The sequence below is a fragment of the Oncorhynchus mykiss genome, chromosome 12, assembly GCF_013265735.2.
Source record: "Oncorhynchus mykiss isolate Arlee chromosome 12, USDA_OmykA_1.1, whole genome shotgun sequence".
Taxonomy (NCBI): domain Eukaryota; kingdom Metazoa; phylum Chordata; class Actinopteri; order Salmoniformes; family Salmonidae; genus Oncorhynchus; species Oncorhynchus mykiss.
In genome coordinates, this window is record NC_048576.1 from 26,929,866 (window position 1) to 26,955,552 (window position 25,687).

The 25,687-nt window shown below is 40.8% G+C and overlaps 1 protein-coding gene across 2 annotated transcripts; it reads right to left on the reverse strand.

Annotated features, from left to right (window-relative positions):
• Positions 1-1,897: 1,897 nt before the first annotated feature.
• On the reverse strand, positions 1,898-25,192 carry LOC110537292 (moesin). 2 transcript variants are annotated; one of them, XM_021623219.2, is made up of 13 exons: positions 24,747-25,192; positions 13,385-13,468; positions 9,838-9,933; positions 8,719-8,993; positions 8,492-8,575; positions 8,002-8,148; positions 7,732-7,828; positions 7,130-7,293; positions 6,600-6,730; positions 6,157-6,317; positions 5,843-5,935; positions 3,300-3,530; positions 1,898-3,104 (listed from the first exon to the last, which is right to left on the reverse strand). In XM_021623219.2, exons 1-13 carry the CDS (start codon positions 24,756-24,758, stop codon positions 2,940-2,942), a joined length of 1,740 nt encoding a protein of 579 aa, XP_021478894.1. In that variant the 5' UTR covers positions 24,759-25,192; the 3' UTR covers positions 1,898-2,939. The 2 variants fall into 2 exon arrangements, with proteins under 2 accessions (XP_021478894.1, XP_021478895.1); XM_021623220.2 differs by lacking the exons at positions 8,719-8,993; positions 9,838-9,933; positions 24,747-25,192 and having other exon boundaries at positions 13,385-13,443.
• Between the last annotated feature and the right edge of the window lie 495 nt (positions 25,193-25,687).

The window sequence follows — 25,687 nt, forward strand, 5'->3', positions numbered from 1 at the left end:
CATCTCCGCTCTAGTACAATGGCTGTATGGTTCTCACATCGTCTCTCCCTATTAAGATGATATATGACCGAGCCTAGGCCAGCTTGTGTAGATAAGCCTTCTAGCCAGTCTGGCTATAAGTTCATTCATTTCTACCATGGTACAGACAGTCATTGTTCTAATTCTTGATTATATTTGCACACATTATATTCAGTACTAAGATTAAACAGAATTCATACATATACAGTAACATGATAGTATTCTGATTAGTACATATACAGTAACATAATAGTATTCTGATTAGTCAGTCCTGATTGAAATGTATACATAATTAGTCATCATTGATAAAAATTCCCTTAACAAAGGTCTACTAAACCTGTTGTATTCGGCACACGTGACAAATAAACTAATTGATTGATTGATATTTGAAATCTTTCAAATACTTTGAGTGTTTTCTTGAGCCTGCTTGCTGTGACAGATGGGTGGGTGGGGTTTGCACTTTTGGGAATATCCATTTGATTCCTTTGCACCAGGCAAGCTCAATGAAGCCCAGGTATTTCATATATTTAAATTATACCACACCCAGGGTTGTGCCATTCCCTATCGCCATAGTGGCCTCAAGCAAGGCATTTAACACATACACTGCTTGTCATGTATTGTCATGTTGTGTCTTTCTGTCCTTTCCTTTCACCCTGTCTCCCTCTGCTGGTCGTATTAGGTTACCTTTTCTCCCCCGCTTTCCCCCAGCTGTTCCTTGTCTCCTCCTAACTACCCATTCACCCCGTTTCCCACCTGTTCCCTTTTTCCCTCTGATTAGGTCCCTATATCTCTCTCTGTTTCTGCTCCTGTCTTTGTCGGATTCTTGTTTGTTGTGTTTCATGCCTGAACCAGACTATCGTCCTGTTTGCTGTAACCTTGTCCTGTCCTGTCGGAATCTGCCGGTCTGTCTGAACCTACCTATGTTTGGTTATTAAAGAAGCTCTGTTAAGTTAATTCGCTTTTGGGTCCTCATTCACTCACCGTGACACTGCTACAAGGGTTATGCTGTAAGGGCTACTATGTGCTTCTCCCAACCTGTTGTGTTAATAGTGTGTCAGCAGGTTGTGTACTGTGAAGGTAAAAAATGAAAATGTTCTTTATACAAAGGTTTAATACAATGTCATTTGAGTTAACTTTTATTTTGAAAGCATCTTATGAATGATGAATGTGTTATGAAAGTTATGAATGATACAACACTCATAAAAGTGCTATGACCGGTTTCATAAATGTGTTATGTATACCCCCTTCATATCAAGTGTTACTGATTATATGCACATTTTTGCCCAGAGGGATCTCTTTGCGCGGCACTCTTTGGTTTAATACTTCATGTGCATGAGATATCTGGCCACTCCGGGGAAACGGAAGTGCTTGTTAATGATTAAAAATCATTACGTTGAACTGAACCGTCAAAGTTAAGTCATCCGTCAAATTGTTAACTGAAACCGGATTTGATTTCTGAGTTTAACATATTCAAGAAGTCTACATGCAAACAAGAGAAGATATTTCTGAAACCCTACCTTCATATTGTGCTGAGAATAAACCACTTTCTGAAGAGTTTGAAATATATGTATTGGTCAACCAAGGACCTCTAGGGTCCTTGCAGGATACTGCACCTATTCCAATGGATTTCATATGAGATCAGACAGGAGACGGACTGGACAAGAAATCGTCCCAGTCATTTTTAACAAACCTGCCTATTTTTAATCGAGGCACACATTATTAGCTAAATAACGGTACATTTGCGCAAAAACACCAATTTAGACATGCCCGCTTTGCTAAAGATGGACCTGCCCATCGGGCATTTACCCAAACTTACCTATGGCCAGGTAGTTTCTGAGCTCAAACAAAGATAAGAGAAACAGGAAAACAGAACACATAAAACAGTGTAGTTTCCACTTTTAATGACAGTTGAAATGAAGACTCAAGCAGCAAAGGTCTGCTGAAACATTCTGCAGATGACAAGGCACTGCCCAGTACTGTAAGAATTACAATATTCATCCTTGTTTTAATTCTGGCTGGTGGCTTCCAGTCATTCATATAATTTACTGAGAAAAGGCTAGAGGGACACTTACAATCCGTAAGACATCCATCTTTTTACACAACTTGTTTTATTAAAAAATCCAAATGACAAAATAAATCTTTCGAGGCAGGTCTTCGAATCATATTGCTTCAAATGCCATATAATACAAGATTTAGCAAAAGATTGATATACAAAAGAAACTCCTAATCATGGCAGCTACTAGTGTGCATGGCTATACATCATAGCAGATACACTTGGTCTATAAAGAGTCATTCAAATGGACTTAATCAAATCTTACGTAAAAGCAATACTGCTGGGGGTTTCCAAACAAAGATGTCCTTCTCTTAGAAAGACAACCATCTATTTAAATGCTTAAAATTAGAATTAAAAAATGCTAATTTAAATACAGTTTGATGTTCTCTTCATTTGCTGAAAATGCTTAACGGTCCACCTCAAAACAAACAGACCTGCTCTGAAACAATGACACCCAAATAGTGACCAACCATAATGTAATTCAAATTGCAGCTGTCCTGCATCGAGTTGTTATTTAGTTCGTTTTCAGTTTAAAACAGTGTGAGGAATGAATCAATTAAAAATAACTTGTAAAGGATACTCAATAAAACACCCTCCATCTATAATAAAATTGATCACTTTAAACTGTTCTATTAAATATCTCCCTTATTACCTGTTGCACTTATTTCATTACTTGTAATGTAATTTCTGCACCATTATTCAAATGCATTGCGCTGTACTTTTTTGTTGTTGTTGCTCTTTGATATGTATACTGGTCTTGTTTGGGTAGAAGGCACTGTAGCTTGTGTAAGGCAGTGTCTGCAGTCTAGAATGAATGGACCAAGTATGGCACCGCTGTGGGGCCTATAGCAGTTGCAAACAAGATGCATCACATGCACTCAAACTCGTCTATACGCTGCTTGGTGTTGCCCGACCGAATCTGCCGGAGGGTCTTGTACTTGTCCCGTCCCGCTTTCACATTATCTGCGTGGATGATGTCATTTGCGGTTTTCTTGGTCTCATCCCGAGCGATGGCCAACTCCGAGCTCAAAGCCTGGTAGAGGAAACATAACATTACGGCCATGTCTCACTATGGCACACACAACAACACAGGCATAACATGATACATTTCTAAGCCCCATTCTTGTGATCTCTACACTTTCATAAACAGTGATAGAACCATTATAAACATCTGTCTCCAGTGCTGGGGGGGATTTGATGTGGGCAGCAGCCACAGTCGGTCACTCACCTGCAGGTGTTGCTGTACACGCTCGTTCTTCTCGGCTTCGGTCATGCGCTCCTCCTCGCTGCGGTCTTTGTGGGAGATACCACCTGTGAACTCGGCGCTGGCCTGGTCGCTGGTCTCGTCGTTCTCGTCATGCTCGTTCTCGGCCTGCATAGGCTCCTGTATGTGGGACGCCATGATTTTGCTCTTCAGCTCCTCTTTGGTCTTCTCCAGGTCCTCCTGTACCATGCAGGCCTAGAGGGGGCAGCCACTCATGTTAATGACTCATGGTATGAACTGATTCAGGAGAAGGAATATCAATAGGTTATGTGATACATAAAAAACGGGTGAACTTCAGGTGAACTACAGTGTCAGCTATCAGGTTTAGCCGAGTTCAGTATAATATCCATAAAGGATTTTGTTTCACCATAGCACAGTGTTGGCCAGTGTTTCACCTGTCTGGTTCTGTTTTCCCCAGCTGAAGGAATACACTATATATAAAGAAGTATGTGGACACCCCTTCAAATTAGTGGATTCGGCTATTTCAGTGCACCTGTTGCTGACAGGTGTATAAAATTGAGCACACAGCCATGCAATCTCCACAGACAAACATTGGCAGCAGAATGGCCTTACTGAGTAGTTCAGTGACTTTCAACGTGGCACCGTCATAGGATGCCACATTTCCAATAAGTGAGTTTGTTACATTTCTGCCCTGCTAGTGCTGCCCCGGTCAACTGTAAGTGCTGTTATTGTGAAGTGGAAGGGTCTAGGAGCAACAACGGCTCAGCTGCTAAGTGGTAGGCCACACAAGCTCACAGATCGGGACCTCCGAGGGCTGAAGCATGTAGAGTGTAAAAATCGTCTGTCCTCGATAAGAACACTCACTATCGAGTTCCAAACTGCCCCTGGAAGCAACGTCAGCATAATAACTGTTCTTCGGGAGCTTAATGAAATAGGTTTCCATACCCGAGCAGCCGCACACAAGCCTAAGATCACTATGCGCAATGCCAAAGTATTGGCTGGAGTGGTTTAATGCTTGCTGCCATTGGACTCTGGAGCAGTGGAAACAAGTTTTCTGGAGTGATTAATCACACTTCACCATCTGGCAGTCAGACAGACAAATCTGGGTTTGGCGGATGCCAGGAGAACGCTACCTGCCCTAATACATAGTGCCAACTGTAAAGTTTGGTGGAGGAGGAATAATGGTCTGGGGCTGTTTTTCATGGTTTGGGCTAGGACCCTTAGTTCCAGTGAAGGGAAATCTTAACGCTACAGCATACAATTACATTCTAGACGATTCTGTGCTTCCAACTTTGTGGCAACAGTTTGGGGAATGACCTTTCCTGTTTCAGCATTACAATGCCCCCATGCACAAAGCGAGGTCCATACAGAAATGGTTTGTCGAGATCGATGTGGAAGAACTTGACTGGCTTGCACAGAGCCCTGACCTCAACCCCAGTGAACACCTTTGGGATGAATTGGAACACCGACTGCGAGCCAGGCCTAATCGCCCAACATCAGTGCCCGACCTCACTAATGCTCTTATGGCAGAATGGAAGCAAGTCGCCGCAGCAATGATCCAACATCTAGTGGAAAGCCTTCCCAGAAGAGTGGAGGCTGTTATAGCAGCAAATGGAGGACCAACTACATATTAATAACCATGATTTTGGAATGAGATGTTCGACGAACAGATGTCCACATACTTTTGGTCATGTTGTGTATAATGACCTCTATAAGATTATACAGTTATACAGTCCAAAATATACATTAATATCCTGTGTGACAGTATGGTGCACCAATCAGCTCATAAATCTTTCAGATTAAAATGTGGGGGGGGGGGGGGGGGGGGGGGTAGATCTACCTGCCATTTAGATTAGCATTCTTTCAAATGTGAAAATAGGTCAGATATAACAATGGGGTGAGATAAATCCTCCCAGGCAAACAGGATTTCCCTAGTGTAAAGACAGAGAGAAACCATCCCTTCCAGCCAGGCCCACAGCTTGAGTCACCATGCACACAGGGGGAGAGAAGAGGAGGGGCCCCTCCAATGGAGCAATTCCCTCCACCAGAGGGCTCAGACGCGCCAATAGCGTTTACTGGATGATTGCATTTAGCACCTTCTGAACAGAGTCTCATCCATGATGTAGAATCGTGTGATTTTTTGGGTCAGTCAGACGATTACAGCGGGTGGTCCCTTAAACACAGCACACTGAACAATCAGAGACAAACGCTAGATCCACATTCGGTGCTGTGCGCACACACTGCACCGATTGTCGTTCTGCTGTTTGTTTGCAGTTCGTTCGGCAAGGTGTGCTTTAAGGACCATCCCTGCCGGTGGGCGTCTCTGACTGCCGTCATTTTGCACTCATTTTGCAAATTACGACTGGCACTCTGTTCAGAGATGCTAGTACTCTCGGCTGACAAAAGCTACCAGTGTGTCCGTGCCTGAAGTACGGTCTGCATGGTGACATTGGATGTAGTTGTAGTTAATGACACATGGGGACTAAACCATTTGAGAAGGTGGGGGAGGTCAGAGTGAATGAGGAGAGCAGTAGCTAAGACCACACCTTCTGTTGCCACTGCGTTGCCTCATCCTCCTTCCTCTGCTTGGCGTCCTCCAGTAGGGAGATCTTTGAGGTAAGCTCAGCCAGTTCCGTGGCCTGTGAGAAAAATAGGTTATTTTCACTTTCTTTCTTAGCTATCATGATAATACATGTTTCTGTACAATACAAACAATTATTTATTTGTTTTATTCCAAAAAATTAACTACAGTAATTAACAATCATCACATTACTCAGTAGCTCATCACTCTGTAGCACAATGCTACATGCTGACACTGCGTGTGCTGTTGATGAATGTGTGTAATATGTGGGTAACTTGCCAAGTGTTCCTGGTTTTTCATCTGGTTCTCAGACTGCTGGAGCAGGGCAGTCTTGGCCTCCTCAGCCATCCTGCGCTCCTTCTCCAGACGCTCCGCCTCCTCCTGAGCACGCTTCCTCTCATGCTCCAATTCCAGAGCCTTCCGCGTCTGTTCCTCCAACTCTGCACACACACAGTAATGATGATAATAGACAGAATGGACTACGTGTACTGTAGCTTTCATTAAGTCTCTCTTGTAAAATGGAATTTCTCTCAACAAGACTAAGTTCCTTAAATAAAGGTTACATTAGGTCTTACAGTGCTTCACAGTGTGTTGGTTGTATTTAGACAATAATCAATAATAAGCAATGAACAATCACTCTCTTATAAGACTCTAAGCTTTAAGAGAAAAGATAATAGGTTTTCTCTTATTTATTCATACTACAGCAATAGGGGGTTTCCAACCTTGCTGAGCTTTTTTCGTCTGTTCCTCAATCTGTTTCAGTTTCTCCATAAGATCCTCCTTCTCCTTTTCAATCTTTTCCTTTTCTTTTTCAGCAAGTTCTCTCTTCTTCTTTTCATTCTCCAGCAGTGCCCTGGTGGACAGAGGCCGTAGAGTAAACAGGGAGATAGAAGGGAGGGAACATGGACAATTTCCTAACATTTTCAAGCCTTCTTTATCAGACAATAGGCCAACCTAAACATTAGCTAAAGAGATCTGTCAATGTTCTGATGGCTACTGAAGTTAGAGGGACTTTAGTAAGAAGAAGTAATAATGTCTGGCCAGTGGCCACTATTTTCCACCCACAACAGACTGCTGTGATTTTAATGTTAGAAATTATCAATTGATGCTCTTCATGTTCACCTTTCTTTTTGAGCATTACTGTTGGGCAGATACAAGGATGATACAAAGACAGAGGCTGGAGTAACAACGGGTCTCTGAAGTCTTGAAATAGTCTTGTAAGCAGTAACTACAGTGCGGTGGTGATACTGACCTCTCCATCTTCTTGTGGTTCTTCTCCTCTCTGGCCTGGGCCTTCATCTGCTGTACCTCAATGGTGTCTGGTTTGCGGCGACGCATATACAGCTCATGATTGCCCATGCAGAGTGCCAGGATGCGCTTGTTGATACGCAGTCGTGGAGCATAGAATACAAAGTCCTAGGAAAGAAAGTATGTGTGAGTACCCGTAATCTTTAAAAAAATAATAATTATGGCAACAATAATAATTTCTCTCCCTAGTAAATACTTTATAACTTTATCAAATCAAAGTTTATACAGTTTAGCAGATGCAAGATTCATGTTTCTACTTACCCAGAGTCAGATGAACTCATGGATACCATTTGTATGCCTCTGCATGCAGTAGAAAGGAAGTTAGAGGTAGTTTTGCATATGCTAGCATATCTGTAGACTTCCCGTTGTTGCGCTAACGCTAATTAGCATTGGCTCGCTAAACTACCTCTAACTTCCTTCATACTGCACACATAGAAATAAAATGAGTATCCACGAGTTCATCTGACTCTGGGCGCATCTGACTCTGCCATAATCTCACAGTATTCCATTAACCATGAGTACAGAGAGGACATTGGTGGTACATACTGGTGCTTTCTTGTCAATGGGTTTGATAACAAACTTCTTGTCATTGAAGGAAATATTCCTGATTTCACTCCATGGGAATCCAATTTTAGGTGTCATCCTGTTGAGGCAAAAATGTGATATCAACACATTGATATTTGCGTTCTCATTTACACTTTGTCACAATCATAAAACAACCATTGGACCAGAGTTTGTACGGCATATGTATAACAGCTTTCAGTCCCATATGTGTGAGTACCCCTGTTGAGTACATTTTCTACATGAGTCACTCACTTATCATTCTGTTCGTAAATGTTGAGTCCCAGGGCGTCCACTCCTAACCATAGCTCTGATCCTTTCTTGTTCTTGATGCTGAAGTAGTTGACACCGTACATCTCCAGGTCCTGAGCGATCTTCAGGTACTCCATCATTGAGTCCTCTCTGTGTGGGTATAACAAATCAAGTCATTAAGCACAGAAGGAACACAAGCTGTTAAGTTATTAAAATACTACCAGCAAGGTAGCTGCCAAAATAATTCTCAATAAGAGCTGATTGTCAAGATGCTTCAAAATCACAGCATATGCTTTCACATACTCAAGCTCTGAGTGCAAATCTATTCACTCTATGAGAGAAGCTAAAGCAATTTTCCACATGGTATGTTGTACTGTAAAGAGAGATATAGAACTTTCAATTGAAACCAACAGCTGCAGATTTTTTTTTAGGCCAGGAACAACAGAACTAGGAGGGGTAAGTAATGTGTGTGTCTGTGTGTGTGTTTCACTACCTGAGCATGCCCTTGTGTTCCTCATGCCACACCTGGATCCTCTCCTCCCACTGCTCCTTGTTGAGCTTGTGCTGGTCCAGGACTCTAAAAAAGAGAACATTACATTACACCATAAAAACATGACACCATCAAAAACTGTAGGCCATCATAGACTGTTTACGGTAAAGAGAGTATGGAGGTCCAATCAAAAGGTGTTATGTAAACTCTAGAGATGGTGGAGGCCTTACCTCTGAGGCAGCAGTTTGTCACTGGACAGGTATCCTGTCGAGTGGATGTCCTTGTTGTAGTCAGCATACTTGGCCTGTACGGCGTAGGAGGCCAGCAGCACAGCAGTCTCCGGGGGGCAGTAAATGTCATCGTTGAGGATCCCCTCCTTCACCTGCAAGAAGAACAGCCTCTGGGTGGCCTCCTGGATCAGCTCCTCTGACACGTCCTCAGGGAAGAACTTTCCGCGGAACTTGAACAGTAGTGGACTTTCCTTCCTCACATCCTGGGCAGTCACCTAGGGTCAGGGGTCATACAGCTGAGTGAAGGCACCAGGAGCAGTTTCTCTTTTACCTACACTCTTAGAATTAGTGGTGACTAGAGGAACCCCAGAGATCCTAAAGTAACCCCTGGAGTTCCTCAGAGAACCATTGCTAGTCAATGGTTCATATTTGCACCTTCGATTAGTTGAGGGGTTCTTGGAGGAACCATTATGGATTCAATGTAGCAACAGGTTCCTGGATAAACCCTGGAGTGGAGGCGTGGCTTAGTAGGGTTGTGGCTTTAAGATATTTTTGGCTATCCGTTAGAGTAAATGTCATTCCTGTTAATGTGATGACAATACAACAGAAAAGATTAAGGTTGAACACTGACAGTTTTGTTGCTTCAATGAGGCTAACACAGATGTATGAGTTCCTTAAGAGCCTATGCAAATCCGAAAGTTGGAATAGTTTCCACTATATTACTGTATGTAATCAGCAATGTTAATATCATTAATATTATATTAGAATATGTAATATGCATAAATATTCAAGGAACATTTTAATATGCAGTGTATACAAACTTAAGACGATGAACAGGAATGACATTTAACCTAACGAGTGACCAAAAACAACTATCTGAAAGCAACGCCTACAATAAGCCACGCCTCCAATCTGATAGGCTGCCACCTCTACAATATATTATCAAAAAGGTTCAGGTTTGACCTTTACACAGGGGTTCCTTGAGGAACCTTTGTCAACTGGAAATGTTCCGCCGGGGTGGCAACCCAAAAAGTTTTTTCCGGGCACGTTTACTTTTAAGAGTGTAAGGTGGCATAGAAGCATTGTTCACTATATCCTTGTTCAAATGGAGGCACTCACCTTCTTATTAAGCTTGAGCCAGGTTGAGAAACCTTTTGTATCCTGGTACTGCAGTCCGAAGAACCACACCTCCCGCAGTCCGATTGTCTTCACAACCTTAGAGCACAATTTTTTTTTTTATGTAAGCTAGCTCTCAACAGGGGTTAATTATGTTAAATTGTCTGTGAAAACAGTGTTATGCGACATTCTTGTTTCATGTCAGGTTTTAATTTACTGTTGGTAATGGTGCATGATGGTTGAGTCATTAATTGAAAAGAATATGACGATCTAATAGTCTTTAGTTTAGTCTTTCTATAGAGTTATATTAAAGCACTTTTACTGAAGTATGAATACAGAATCATCTTCGCTTAGTGCATAGATATTCTACTTATCTTTTACATTTTATATTTCATTTTCAGTTTCAAACTAACACTGTATCAAATAACCATTTCTAAGCTAAACCTAACGGCCAAAATAATACAGTTGGCAGCCATTTCCTAAGAGTAATTGCGTGGACCTACGTGTAGAAGAGCAGTTTAAACTTTATCAACATAACTTAACTCTTCATCTTCTACCCTAGACACTGGTACTCTTTTTTTGTTATATGAGTAGATCATCCCTCTCTCACACACACAAACAAACAGAGGCTTTAGATCCAATATGCTAACTTGTGAAAGGCACCCATTTTATGTATTACGACAATCATAACCAGATTGAAATAAGAATTAAGTCACATATTAAACTTAGTGCTTCAGCATTGTTGCCCCATACGGCTCTCTTTCTGATTGCCTGAGTAAAAATAGAGGGGAAACTCTGTAATCTTATCTAATGGTTGTGGAGTGAGTCATCCAGTCCCCTGCCCAGAATGCCCACTACATCAAATGCCACTTAGAGGGGTCTGTGGCTGTCCTGACACAGATATGTCTGGACAGCAAAGTCCACGTTAAGTTTAAAAATTCAGAATAATAAAAGTAATAGAAACAAATAAAAAATATATGTGTGATTATAAGCATTAAGTGAGATAGGGACAGCAGCCAAAATACAATTGGTGATGGAGTGACTCTGCTAAAACGATAGAGACGTAATCTTAAGCCGGGCTGGCCTGCCATACAGCCATGGCAAGTTTGTGTCTAAGAGAGCCACTTTAACACTGGTGGGACCCAAACGGCTTGCCAAACACCAACCTCTCCTCTCTCCTCTCCTCACACAGACAGGCATCGTAGAACAGCTTGAGACGGCTAGGGACTGATGACCACTCAAGGAGGAGACACATCTGCTGTGTAAATAGCCTTGGGGAGGAGTTGGTGGGGGTGTTTCCCATATAGAAGACAGTGTTTAAACACACTACCACTGCCTGCAAATCATCCAGTTCTACACAGTCATCTGATTTGATTTAGCCGCCCTTGAGTTGAGATGGGTTAGCTTAGGGTGGGTAGGGAGTTTAATGGCAAATCCAAAGCACCGCTACAACGTGTAATATTTTACAGCGAACACTGCAGCAGAAGCGAACGCGTTCCTCCACTACCCTTTCCTCCACGTGAGGCTACAATAAGTCGAGTTTCCCCAGGAGGCTGTGAAGCCAGCTGTAGCCTATTGCATGATTCTGTTTATGAGTTGGGTTATTCCAAAATGTGAAACAATGCTGTGTATGTTAACTATTGCTTGATTGTGTTTATGAGTCTGTTATTAAATGTGTATGTTCACTGCTTTTCATTAAATCATGTACAGTACCAGTCAAAGTTCGGACACACCAACTCATTTAAGGGTTTTTCTTTATTTTTACTATTTTCTACATTGTATAATAATATTGAAGACATCAACACTTTGAAATAACACATATGGAATCATGTAGTAACCAAAAATGTGTTAAACAAATCTAAATATATGTTGTATTTGAGATTATTCAAAGTAGCCACCCTTTGCCTTGATGACAGCGTTGCACACTCTTGGCATTCTCTCAACCAGATTCACCTGGAATGCTTTTCCAACAGTCTTGAAGGAATTGCCACATATGCTGAGCACTTGTTGGCTGCTTTTCCTTCAGTCTGCGGTCACTATCTCAATTGGGTTGAGATCAGGCGCCAGGTCATCTGACGCAGCACTCCATCACTCTCCTTCTTGGTCAAATAGCCCTTACACAGCCTGGAGGTGTGTTGGTTCATTGTCCTGTTGAAAAACAAATGATAGTCCCACTAAGCGCAAACCAGGTGGGATGGCGTATCGCTGCAGAATGCTGTGGTAGGCATGCTGGTTAAGTGTGCCTTGAATTCTAAATAAATCACAGACAGTGTCACCAGCAAAGCACACCCACACCATCTCACCTCCTCCTCCATGCTTCTTGGTGGGAACCACACATGCGGAGATCATCCGTTCGCCTACTCTGCGTTCAAAAATCTCTCATTTGGACTCATCAGACAAAAGGACAGATTTCCACTGGTCTAATGTCCATTGCTCGTGTTTCTTGGCCCAAGTAAGTCTCTTCTTCTTATTGCAGTATTCGACCATGAAGGCCTGATTCACGCAGTCTCCTCTGAACAGTTGATGTTGAGATGTGTCTGTCACTTGAACTCTGTGAAGCATTTATTTTGTCTGCAATCTGAGGTGCAGTTAACTCTAATGAACTTATCCTCTGCAGCAGAGGTAACTCTGGGTCTTCCTTTCCTGTGATGGTCCTCATGAGAGCCAGTTTCATCATAGTGCTTGAAGGTTTTTTTTTGCATTTGAAGAAACTTTCAAAGTTCTTGAAATTTTCTGGATTGAATGACATTGATGTCATTTCTCTTTGCTTATTTGAGCTGTTCTTGACATAATACGGACTTGGTCTTTTACCAAACAGGGATATCGTCTGTATACCACCACTACCTTGTCACAACACAACTGATTGTTTCAAACGCATTAAGAAGGGAAGGAATTCCACAAATTAACTTTTAACAAAACACACCTGTTCATTGAATTAAATAAGAATTTGTTCTTAACTGACTTGCCTAGTAAAATAAAGCTTAAATTAAATTAAAAATGCATTCCTGGTGACTACCTCATGAAGCTCATTGAAAGAATGCTAAGAGTGTGCAAAGCTGTCATCAAGGCAAAGGGTGGCAACTTTGAAGAATCTCAAATCTAAAATATATTTTGATTTGTTTCACACTTTTTTGGTTACTACATGATCCCATATGGGTTATTTCATGGTTTTGATGTCTTCATAATTATTCTACAATGTAGAAAATAGTAAACATAAAGAAAAACCCTGGGATGAGTAGGTGTCCAAACTTTTGACTGGTACTGTAGATATAAATACATAAATAATAAAAATCTTCAGGAGCCCCCCAAAAATGTTTTGCTCTCGGGCCTATGCCATAGCGAACAGCTTGACACAATGAGAAGAACAGCGAGATAGTGAGAGTTCCGAGAAAAATAAACCATTCACTCCAGTCCCACAACTGGGCTTCCAGTCCCCAACTTTCAATTTATACTGATTAGCATTAGAAGAAAAGCACCACAAGAACATGTCATTTGCCACTGAGGAGGCAAAACCGTTAGCATGTTTCAGCAGAGCAAGCATTGTTCTTACCTGGTCGAAGAGTTGCTTTCCCGTTGTGTTGGGCTGGATGGCAAACTCCAACTCTGCATCCATCGTGGTAACTCGCACACTAATCTGTTGAAGAAACCAAAATGAGTTAGTACGCTGTTACTGACAACCAGTGAATTCCATTTAAAAAAAGTTACTTGACAACCAGTGAATTCCATTTTAAAAAAGGTACATGTGTCGTCGGTGTACCTAATTTACAACAAATGTGATTATCGAGTTAGATGCCTCTGAGAATTCGAGATTGAGAATCAATAGCATGTTGGAGCAGACTACATTGATTAGAGACTGTTAGAGTTACTTACTTATGATTTATGCTAATAAATATATACATGTATGTACATTTATATGCAAAATTTCGTTTTGGGATTGATCAAAAGGGAATAGGTCTCATAAGCATTAGAATGAACCCTCATTCTATGACCGGAGGCAGTAGAGTTTCACAGCAGGGTAGGAGGCATATGGCCCACAACTTGGGCCAGGCATATGAGCACACTAACTTGGCAAAATCTTTATTTTATTAAACATTTTGGCAGTGTAATTTATAATTGTCTACATCTCATGAAATATTTATGGTTATAGCAGGGTGGACACACATACTTTCAGAAAAAATATGGTGCTTATGTGGGTTGTCAGATATGTTTAATCCAAAATGTCAGTGGTTTGTAAACTGATAACTACTGAACATATTACCAAAGAGCAGGCAGCAAAGGCATCATAGTACGTTAGGTTCCAAATACTGCTTTCATCAGGCGGTAAGCAAAAGCCATAATACAACAATTTAGGCTGACATTCATCTAGTTTTTCTAGACAGTTGGGTTGCTTCCGGCAATGTTCCAATGCTCCAGTGCCATTGCCTAGCTTACATTGTTCCCAGGTCTGGGATATCTGAGACTAACACTCAACCATTACTTTTTTCAAAGCAGTGTGAAAAATGTTTGTCTTTATTTGAGAGCTGTTGCATGTCCATACTACTCTATTAAATTTTCTTTGGGTATACTCCTTTGAGACGTAATATGCATGTTCATTTCAACTCCCTTACTCACTAGAGAGGGGAGGGTGGGGCAGACAATTACAATGTTTCAAAGATGTACAATGTGGGAGAGAGGCCATTTTCCGTGCCTGGTACAGATGATTGCACAAGGGGAGGTGCTAGACTAAAAATGATTGATCAGCCTCAAACCCTGGAAAAAACAATTGCAGGAAACCCGCTGAGGGAGACAGTGCACCAATTCCTGCCCCAATGAGGTATTATTAGCTTATATTGGAAAAAGAGGCACACTGACTTCACAGAAACCAAAGGGGAAATAAATATTTTTATCTCAATGATGCGATAAAACCTGTCTACTACACTAACAGAATTTTAAACAGAATTTAATCGGAGTAGATTTGACACAGAAATAAAAACTTCCTACAGTTACTATACTAATACTGTGTCAAATTAAATAGTTTTGCATCTGGCAATAGTGATGAGTATATCTCTCTAAATGTAGCAGAAATACTTTGGGGGTTTTAGCATGCTAAGTGAACATGTTGTCCCCCAGCTCACTCTCTCTCTCTACCGAGCTGCTTCACTACAGGAAGTAACCACATCCTCTGGTAGCTGGGCCTCGCAAAGCGAAGGTGGCCCGCCCAACATGGAGCTCACTGACATTACATCCTGTAATGCATCACATTGCTGCTTGCCTGCCTTTCTCTCAGAGTTAACGTGTGCTCAGTGATTGCACCAGCACAATTTCTCTTTTTGATTTCTTAACATCCATACACACGTGCATGCAAAAAGGACTTGTAGCTCTCTATCGCACTGTTTTGCCCTCATATGACATTTACTGTAGGCCTATGCGTAATTATGATAAAAAGTTGCTCTTAGACTGTTCTAGTGACACGATAATAACGTGATCATTTTGTAATTGCAAGTTCTGCCATTTTTGTAATTACAAAAGTGGAATTAGGAAAAGTGGCCTTATTTCTAGAATGATTTATATAACAGCAGGCATACAAAACCTGATGAGCTAGCCATCATGGATACCTCAGTCTTTAGACCACAACATCATGGCCCAACACTCACAGCAGTTTTACAGCCAGTATGAATTAGAAACAAATGGAATATGCCCATAAAAGGAATGCAACAAAATGAGTGTATGCTGCCTGCCTCGTGGTATACAAGCTTCCTCCTGCTGTGCACCCTAAACATATTTCCATCCCACGCTGTGAGTGATTAATAACGCTATATTGACATGGCTCCATGTTCAGTCCTCTCAGAGATGACATGAGTGTGTGTGTGTGTGGGGGGGGGGGGGAATAACTGAGCAGAGCAGGGCTGAGGCCCACGCCTGAGCTGAGCCACAATGGCATGCTTTATTTCCCAGCTGTGTGGCTGATTAGGGCTGCGTTCTTTCCCCTTTGTGTCAGCAGGCCCCATTTGCTGGTCAGTCCACTTGCCACCCTGCCACTTCCTGTCATCACCGGCAGCACAGAGCAGACTGGAGTGGCTGGACTGATGCGGCCCACAGAGTAGAGGGCTGTAGAGTAGAGCTGTGACTGGACCGAGGCCTGTAGGAGCTAACTACTATGAACATTAACCTCATTTAGGCTTCACAAATGACTCAGACACATCCAGCCATCTACAAGTAATTAGTACAAACATTTAACATGGTTGGTTCTCAAACAAATTCTATGCCACTCAACAGTGCATAGTTGAGTTCCTTGTTTTCTTAAAATGTATGACTAAACAAGATCTGAACACATCTCAAAGGTGTTATCTAATGTTGTAGGGGAGAGATTAATAAATCAACTTTTTATTTCACACAAAATGAAGGCCCAGTTTTCTAGGGAGTGGTAGGCTGAATGTTTCATTTCCTCTTTCCATATTCCGGCAACTTCTACCAGTGAAATTAAGCTTTATGTGCACTTGCAGGCTATACCAATAACTTATGTTTGTAAACAAGTTAGGGCCTATATCTGTCTATTGCCATTGTCACGTTTCCCAATAACCAACCAAAATCGTTGCTCAACATAAAAAGGTAACTAACAAATGAGTCACTGACAAACAAAACAAAACCAGGTGGGGGTTTAAAATGGGTTCTGAAAGGCATCCACTGAATGCTGACCAATCAACCTCGACTAGGGTCTTAAATATACACCCACAATGGACGCTCCCGTAGATTTGCTTGATAAACTAAAGGAAAAGAACACACGCCAACTTAGGTTAGGGAGTGAAAATAAACATCAATCAAACCAAATGGCAAAAAAATAAAAGATGTCGCATTAAACTTGAAGCAGGAGTGTTAAACAGCAGTCTAGCTTTTTCAACATCTCTCGTGCCAACTGGAACACTGGCTTTGCCGCTTTTAAATATCACCTGTGCCAGCAGGTGATTAACGAGGTGCAACACATCCTGACCAACAAGGATGATTCCAATCAGGGCAAGCCACAAACTCGAAGTCGAAATTCCAAAGCCTATAACATCTTCCCCCTTAAGACAGAAAAAAACTCCCATTTCACAACCTTCTCTAATATAAACCCGGTATTTGCTGCCAGTCTATTGTACAAGACAAAACAGGCACAAAAAAATGCTATATTATATTTTTCATATTTGTAAATATATATATATATATATATATATATATATATATATATATATATATATATATATAATAGCTGCCTAAAACTCAAAAGTTTTGAGAACAGAGGGAAAATCTCGATCTGTGTACCTTCCTAGTACTCATCCCATTGGGACAAGCCCAACCAAAACAAAAATAATACAGCAAAACGTGTAGTCAAAACAAAAGCCAGGATACACATTGGCTAAACACAAAACAAAACGTATGACTGCCAACCCTTGAAAAACAAAATCAACAACAAAGTTGTCCTTACTACGCATTTCAAGGGGAAACTCCCACAATATCCGTAGTAAATTTCCTCTCAGGATTTTCATCATTTCAATTGCCTCAGGGAAACGAGTGGCAGCACACATAACGGTTACAAGAAAATGGTGACCACTCTTTGTTTTTGGAAAAGGACCAACACCGTCCACCAGAACCCTGCTGAAGGTTAATCAAAAGCAGGAATAGGCTGCAAAGATGCAACTGGCACCTTTGCAGCTTACAGTTTGGTTTGGTTTGCCTGTGAGCTGGCAAATGTGACAAGATTTACAATAAGCCACAGCATCCCATTTCAGATCAGAAGAAGTTACACAAGATACGGTCATACATCTTGTTGACCCCAAGATGGCCTGCCATACTACCACCGTCAGCCAACCTCAGTATCTCTTGTCGACAATTTGAAATACACTGAGCCAATCGTCTTGCCCGGTTTTGGCGTGGGAATGCCATTTTCTCATCAGAATACCATCTCTGTCAAAGTAACCCACACAAACTTCATCAAACTCCTCCTCTGGACGTATCTCAGCAAAAAAAGGAGTGAGGAAAACATCTTTACTATATTCAGCAATCAGCTGCTTCCTAGACATTGAAGTGTCAACTGTATGGACCCTCTCTCTTTCAGAGGTCCTACAAACTTGCTCAACTTTAGGGTTTTCAAAGGAGAGGTCAGCTCAGGAGGTATAGCGAAATCAGGACCACACATAAACGTCTCAGACAGATCAAACATGGTGGGATCACTGACATCCTCCTGAACACTAGACTTGCTCTTGGCAATCTTGTTTGACATAACACATATAACCACACATGCTGGAAACACTCTAGGGTACATTTCTGATAACCCATCAGGTTCCTCTACACTTGGTTCCTTCATAAATAACAGGATTTATTAGCCACTTTAAACAATGCCACTTAATATAATGTTTACATACCCTACATTACTCATCTCGTATGCATTTCTATATACTGTACTCTATATCATCTAATGCATCTTTATGTAATACATGTAATACTAGCCACTTTAAACTATGCCACTTTGTTTACATACCCCACATTACTCATCTCATATACTATACTCGATACCATCTACTGCATCTTGCCTATGCCGTTCTGTACCATCACTCATTCATATATCTTTATGTACATATTCTTTATGCCTTTACACTTGTGTGTATAAGGTAGTAGTTTTGGAATTGTTAGGTTAGATTACTCGTTGGTTCTTACTGCATTGCGGAACTAGAAGCACAAGCATTTCGCTACACTCACATTAACATCTGCTAACCATGTGTATGTGACAAATAACATTTGATTTGATTTGGATTTGGCAAAACCTTCCCTCAAGCCAAATCGTTGCCCAAAATGAAAGAGACCCTCTTCACCAGTATGCTAGGCCTCACTCCAACGATAACGGACCCAGTAACAATAACAGACTCGAGTTCCACATTATACAAAGGAACTTCCATGCAACCCATCTTCATGCCTTGAACGAACACACTGTAACAAGTTGCTCAAGTGTCAGACAAAGGCAACACACCCTCCAAATATAAAAGGTTGGACTGCCCCAGTGTCTCGCAGAAGACGGGCTGCCCAACCTTTTATTTTGGAGGGTGTTTTGTCTTTGTCTGACACTTCAGCAACTGGTTACACATACAGTATAATCCAAAACCTTGTTTAGGCGATAAACCAGTCCCAGCCAGAGACCTAACGGGCTGGAGTGATCCCACAAAAAGAAACAGTTTCTCTCTCATTTTTCTGTTTCAACTTAGGACACAGAGACAATGTGTCCTTTGTCACGGCAGTAGTGACAAACTGGCAGATACAAAGCACAAGTTTTCTGCCTTGTCTTTGGGCACTGCAGAAAATACTTAAACCTCACAGAGGGAGGTGACTCTAGATTGCTTTTTGTGTAGGAATAACTACTGGGCGCTTTGTTTGTGAAGGTAGTTTTATGTGTCAACACAAACTCATCTGCAAGGACTGCATCTTTCTCAAGAGTCAGATCCTTGTGCTCATAAATGTAGGTAGCAACCCTTTCGTGAAGGCAATTCTTGAACTACTTGAGTGGTAGGAGTGCCTTTAACTCTTGAAGGACCTTGACCTCTTGAGAACGACACCAATGATCAAAAATAAATGCTGGTTCCCTTGAGAATTAAACATGGCTTTTGAATGTCTTTCGTAATTTACTGATCTGTTGTCTGTATGCCTCTGGGACCAACTCAAAAGCCAGAAGGATAGCAGCTTTAACAGTGTCATAATCTGAACTCTGATCAAGAGATACACCGTACACTTTCAGAGATTTCCCCACAAAAACACTTTGTAGAGGAGGACCAGTTATTGCGCTGCCATTCTAGCGACGTGGCATTCCACTCATAGTAGAATATACCTTCACCTCCTTTTCCTTGAAAGGCGATACAAGCCGACCAAGATCAAACTCTGTTGAGGGTGGAGGATCATGGCCTGACTTGATTGTGAGGGCATCCACTTCTGGTGCTGCTTTGGTGGCCAACAGTTCTATCTGTTTTAACTGAATGGTGTGCTCGAACTCTAATCTCTGTTGCTTCAATCTTGCCTTTAGTTCTACCTCTCACAGTTGCACCTCTACGGGGTGTATTCCACCATCCGTAGGACCCTTCTCATCATCCTCCCTCTCCACGAGGATTTCCTCTTCCACTAAAACAGTAGTGATTAACTCTTTGACTAGTGCTTTTGAATCGGCAATTGCCACTGTCACATAATGCTTTGCAATGATGAGCAGATTCCCCTTTGTACATTTTATCCAGTACCTCCCAAGTAGGGTTGCCCACAAATGCTTGCAAATAAAAGTCCATATTTATTTTTATTTACAGTATGAGTTTTTATGCAACTTTCCACTGATTTCACCAATTTTATAACCCATCTGAGTGGTTGTCAGTGACAAACCCTACAACAAAAGTGTATTTTGAAAACTCAAATATCTGGGCACAGTAACACTTCAGAGGTGATTGGAGTGACTACCATACTCATAGGAAACAATGATCCTTCCTGGCTGAGCCCCCATTTTGTTAAGTTCCCCAATAACCAACCAAAAATCATCGCTCAACATGAAAAGGGAACTAACAAATGAATCACTCACAAACAAACCGAAACCAAGTGGAGTTTTAAAATGGATTCTGAAAGGCATCCATGGGGGTACCTACTGAATGCTGGCCAAGCAAACTAAATCAATGGTTCCCAAACAGGGGTACTAAGACCCATGGGGTTATTTGGCCTATCTACAGAAGGTACTTGAGAAGACTCGTGACCATAGGCTTACTGGTAAAATGCACATGAGGGGGTACTTCAGGCAGACCAAAGTGTTGTTGCTGGTACAGTAACTGAAAAAGGTTGGGAACCACTGCCCTAAATCATACCACTTTTATATTTTCTCTAAACACTATACTTTATTTTCCCAGTCAACCAAACGAACTGCTTAACATGGCATAGCCTACTGATTAGATATTATTTCGTTGTGTAGTTCAGGCCTACAGGTCCTTGGCTACCAGTCAAGGGTTGTTAAGAAGAGCCTTTCCTGGGTAAAAATAGTTCATCTCACACAGGAAAAAAATAACTACGAATGGGCAGTTCTGCCTGGTAAGGGTGTGTATCGCATGGCTAGAGCTCAGAACACTTCTCACACACTAGTATTAGAACAGCAGCAAAACATCACTCTCAGTAACAGGACCAATGATAGTTTTGTGGCTGATTCCTCACAAAACATGAACAAATCTGACTATTTACACTAATCGTAATATTGTGTACATACAATGCCGGCGGTGTTACTATTGGTCAGTCATCAGGATCAGCTCATAACACCAGCCGCACTACACAATGAAGCCAAAAAGTTTACGACCGCATGTAGATATACTTAAATCGGCAGACCTAGACCATGCCACACTGAACGAGCGAAGACATCCGACAATTGTTTCCGACATAAGAATTTGCCCACGCCGTGGAAATTTTGTCTGGGACAGCAAAATCGTGGCATAAGATGGCTAAAATTGTACAGTCTACAAAGGCCTTTACCCAGGCCTCCTTTAAGACTCTATAATGTTTAATTTGTATGTGCTACAAAATCACGATGTTAATGTTTCCATTCTGTCTTGGGAACATTCAATGCCTTTTCTGTCTTGTAAAGGGCGTTGGGTCATACTGAGGAGCAAACAAAGCTATAACAAATCTTAGCTATAGACTGTATTTCAGTAAAGTACGCAAATTATTATAAACTGGGACACCAATCACTGGGAAAAAAATTCTCTTTCCAAAATGTTGGAATGTCTCCTTCAACTGCATCCCCTCAAGACATCTGATCGAAATACACTTTGAAAGAGATTTAAAAATCATAAATATGTGGAAATCAGGAACTGATGGATAATTCTTATACTATGTTGTTAGATTGTTGATCACACATACTTTTATCTGTTTTGGAGGTGAATGTTAACCATTCACAAACATATTCACATACACAAATGGAATACAATCAATTAGAAAAGTATTCATAGTATGTTTTTAGGTCAAAATCATGAACAGGAAGATTAGAGCCACAGGCACTAATGTAGAACTAAAAGCTCTCTCTGGGTTTAATTCTGAGAATGAGGTTAGCCTCAAACAGCTAATGCTACTCTCCGTAGAGCCAAAATGTTATAAACTTCCACTATAGACAGTTTTTCAGAATCAATATAAGAATTTAAATTATGTTGATATTTGTTCAGATTGAATGTGATTGAGAGTCTTATATTAGTTTCAAGTTAGTTATGACTTGCCCTTTTTCAAATCAGGTTCATGAATCACAGATAATGCAAGGTCCTTCGTAATTCAAACACCTTAAAAGCAACCACTTATCAGTACAAATTGATACGGTCGTTATCACAATCATTACTGTTCACTTACCAACGTAGTAATAGTGCAGTGATTTATGTTAACCTAGGTTGAGATCCTATGTAAAAAAATAAATAAAGTTCTGTTTTTAACAAACCTCATCTAAATCAACTCAAAAACACACCAAAACAACAACAAAAGACAACTCACTGGTTGGTTTTCTGCAGCCAGAGAGATGTTTCAGAGCTGCTGCACAGTTACCCTCCATTTACGGGCTGAAGCCCCCAAAGGTTCGCATAATTTCTGCCTTTCATACACTCTACCACCGGTAGCTTAGTTTATTACAAATTGTTAATCTCAGCTCTGCTATGTGCGTTTACAGAGCTGCTTAATCCCCTTCTTACATACCACTGGACTTTCCACTTCACTTGGTTCTGTTATTTGTTGTTTGTGAAGAACTAAGGCTTTTCAACTAACAGAAGTATACTCATGCAAATATAGTATTTCACTTCACTGGACAGTAGTAAGTAGAAATTGCTGTTGATTAGAATATCGTAGTTCTAAAGAAAAGCAATATCACTGAGTAACACATTTATTAGTGATGTGTAGAGTTCTAGAGTCTAAAGGTACATCTGAAATAAAATTAACCAGACTGCAAGTACCTTTTTAGTGATGAGAGGGTCTTATGAATATAATCAAATTGATTGATGTAAAATAGCATATCATAACATATGTATTATGACATTATCTGGGAAATGAGACAGGAGTCAATTTGGTGTGTGACATGGGGTGGCCTGTAGAAGTGCTTAAAAACCTAAATGGTGAAACACTGGCTGAGGAACGTGCAATTGCGCAAGACGGAGAAGGGGGAGTCTGTGCTGTGAAACACCAAATAAGGCTTTCAGTGGCAGCGTCAAGAGACTGCAGGCCAGGAAATGGCTCAAAACTAACTGACGCAATCTTAGAAACCTTGAGTCACTAGATTACAGTTCCTTGGGAAGCTGTAAAATTGCCAAAAGAAGCACAGCCAAAGCCTACACTAATGGTAGGGGGACACAAGGATGACTGCTGTGAAAAGACATGTTAATACATAAATACAGATTAAAATAAATACAACTATAATCTTCTCATGCGTTCACAATTGATTCTTAAAAGCTAAATGTCACAATACTGCACATTATTTTACTGTCATTACCTGGGGTGCATTTGATCACAGTGACTGATTAAGCAAAACATATTTTTCAAATCCTCATGTCTGACATCCTGACCTAAAACATGATGCTATCCAGAGTGTTTTATTCATTGTTCCTAATTTGGAGTAAATACTTGATTAAGATAACGTAGAAATCAAATAAATTACAAATGCAATGCTATTTAACATCAATAGAACTGATCCAGTGGATTCTACATTCAACTAAATTTCCCTGGGCCGGGCTCTATATTGGGCGGCAGGTAACCTAGTGGTTAGAGCTTTCGACTATTAGAAACCGGAAGGTTGCCAGATCGAATCCCGGAGGTGACAAGTTAAAAAAAAAATAGCCCTGTCCCTGAACTAGGCTGTCATTGAAAATAAGAATGTGTTATTTTAACTGACTTGCCTAGGTAAATAAAGGTAAAATATAGCAAATATCTAAATCACGCAGGCCTGGTAATCTTCTAGGCTAAGGTTTGCCATAGATCAAACTTTAAGAACCTACATTTCTAGATACTGTACCTCCTAGAATAGCCTATACTTTGATAGAGCACAATGCAAGTGATCTAACCTCCATCACTCAATAGCAGGCCTATAGGACAGGATAACATGGGAGTCCACTGTTGAAGAGTGCATAGGCTAGCTATTGTACTATGGTGTACCACAAAGACAAACACAACGTCATCGAATGGGCCATGGGAACCTCCGGTAGGCCTACAGCAAACAAAATCAACACTAATAGGCCACATTGATATGAATTGGGCCCGGTGACGCGTTAATGTTGTCTAGAGACTACATTTGAACAACATTTAAAATGTCTGACATAATTATTCATGAATATGGATCGAGTTGATATGAACCCAACGCTGGTCTATTCAACTTCTTGAACGTTCATTCAAAAGCCAATCACGTTCCGAGGAACGGGGGATTGCCGATGGCGCATAGCTTGACACAAAATAACGGTTCATAGGATAGACACAAACCTAGGGTAGCCTAACAAAAAAGAACGTTGGGCAACATTGTATCAATTCCTTGTAATTCGTAATAAAAACAAGTTTAGGGGATGCTGGAGAAAAAATATAGGCTACAGCGTCCTGCCCTATATGAAATACATGTTTTAAAATACACTTTTCATTCATTTGAGGGGCGCTAAACCTTTTCTGAACCTATATGGCTCTACATGGGCTATACAACGTCAGACACATTCAGTAGCCCAATTGAGTTAAATCTGCCAAATATATGCTTTCGAAGAATTATAGGATATCAATTCAAACATTTGACTTTATAGCCTGTTATGGGCTAAATTATCTTTCTCGACCAAACAAGACAACAAGTTGGAAAGCTACATTTTGACCAGAGATAACGTTTTATATAATGTCTTATTTCTATGTAAACATCAGTGTTTTAAAGCTGGTCCCACACACGAATAAAGGCTACTCACAGTCTTCGGCATTTTCGCAGTTATCTGTCCTTAGTCACTGATGTCAGGAATTGGATGGTAGCAACAATGGAGTCAACAAAAACTTGTGTCCATTAGATAAAGTGCACAATCTGAAAATCGTCCGTCAAGTTCAGTTAAACTTTGATTTCAAACTTTTCAAACTGCTCGTATTTTCCTATTTTCTTTGTATCGCCTCAAAGTGGTGATCCAGAGCTTAATTTCCTGCTAACGGCACGGTGACTGAAAAACCACACCCAGCCCAATGAAGACATACTAAAATGAGTTTTTCAGCAGACTCCGCCTGTATTCTCAATGACCCGTTATTCCTTTGTCAAGCTCCAGTTGAACGTGAGCAGCTAAACTAAAATCCTGGACTTTAAATTTAAGCCCGGATACCCCACAAGATTTTGATATAAGTAATTTCCCGCATACCATAAGTATATAGCTAGCGACATTTGATTTTACTCCAGTTTTTCAATCTAAGATATAATACCATTTTGAGGGTAACACACTGTTTGGGACAGGCGCACCGGATAGGGTGGTTAGGCATATTTGATTAAAAAAATTGCCATTGCATATTATTTTCAACAAACACCTAGTCAGAACTATATTTTATAGGCTAATGGATCGAATAAATATGAAGCAGATTTATTTTTCCAATCAATTATTGAACCTCAGACGAGTTTTTTCTAATGACACGGTCTGACACCCCCATATGACACAACTTCCAATCAATACAATAATCACCATTTCATATGATGTGCATTTTGTGTACGCAAATGCATCATTGATATCCATTCAAAAGGAATCCAGACAGAAATAGCCTCATTCCACTTCCCCTGACCCATGGACAACCTACTGTATATGGACAGCTACTGAAATAATTACAGAAATGGGATAGGCCAAGGTCTACTATAAAGGCCTGTCACGATGCATACAAA

What these genes read in the sequence shown, in the direction of transcription:
- LOC110537292 (XM_021623219.2), bottom strand. An exon ending in CCATTGACAAGAAAGCACCA is followed by an intron (nt 7,294 to 7,731) that starts GTATGTACCACC and finishes TTTCTTTCCTAG; the next exon opens with GACTTTGTATTCTATGCTCC. An exon ending in GTGTACAGCAACACCTGCAG is followed by an intron (nt 3,105 to 3,299) that starts GTGAGTGACCGA and finishes TTCCTCTACCAG; the next exon opens with GCTTTGAGCTCGGAGTTGGC.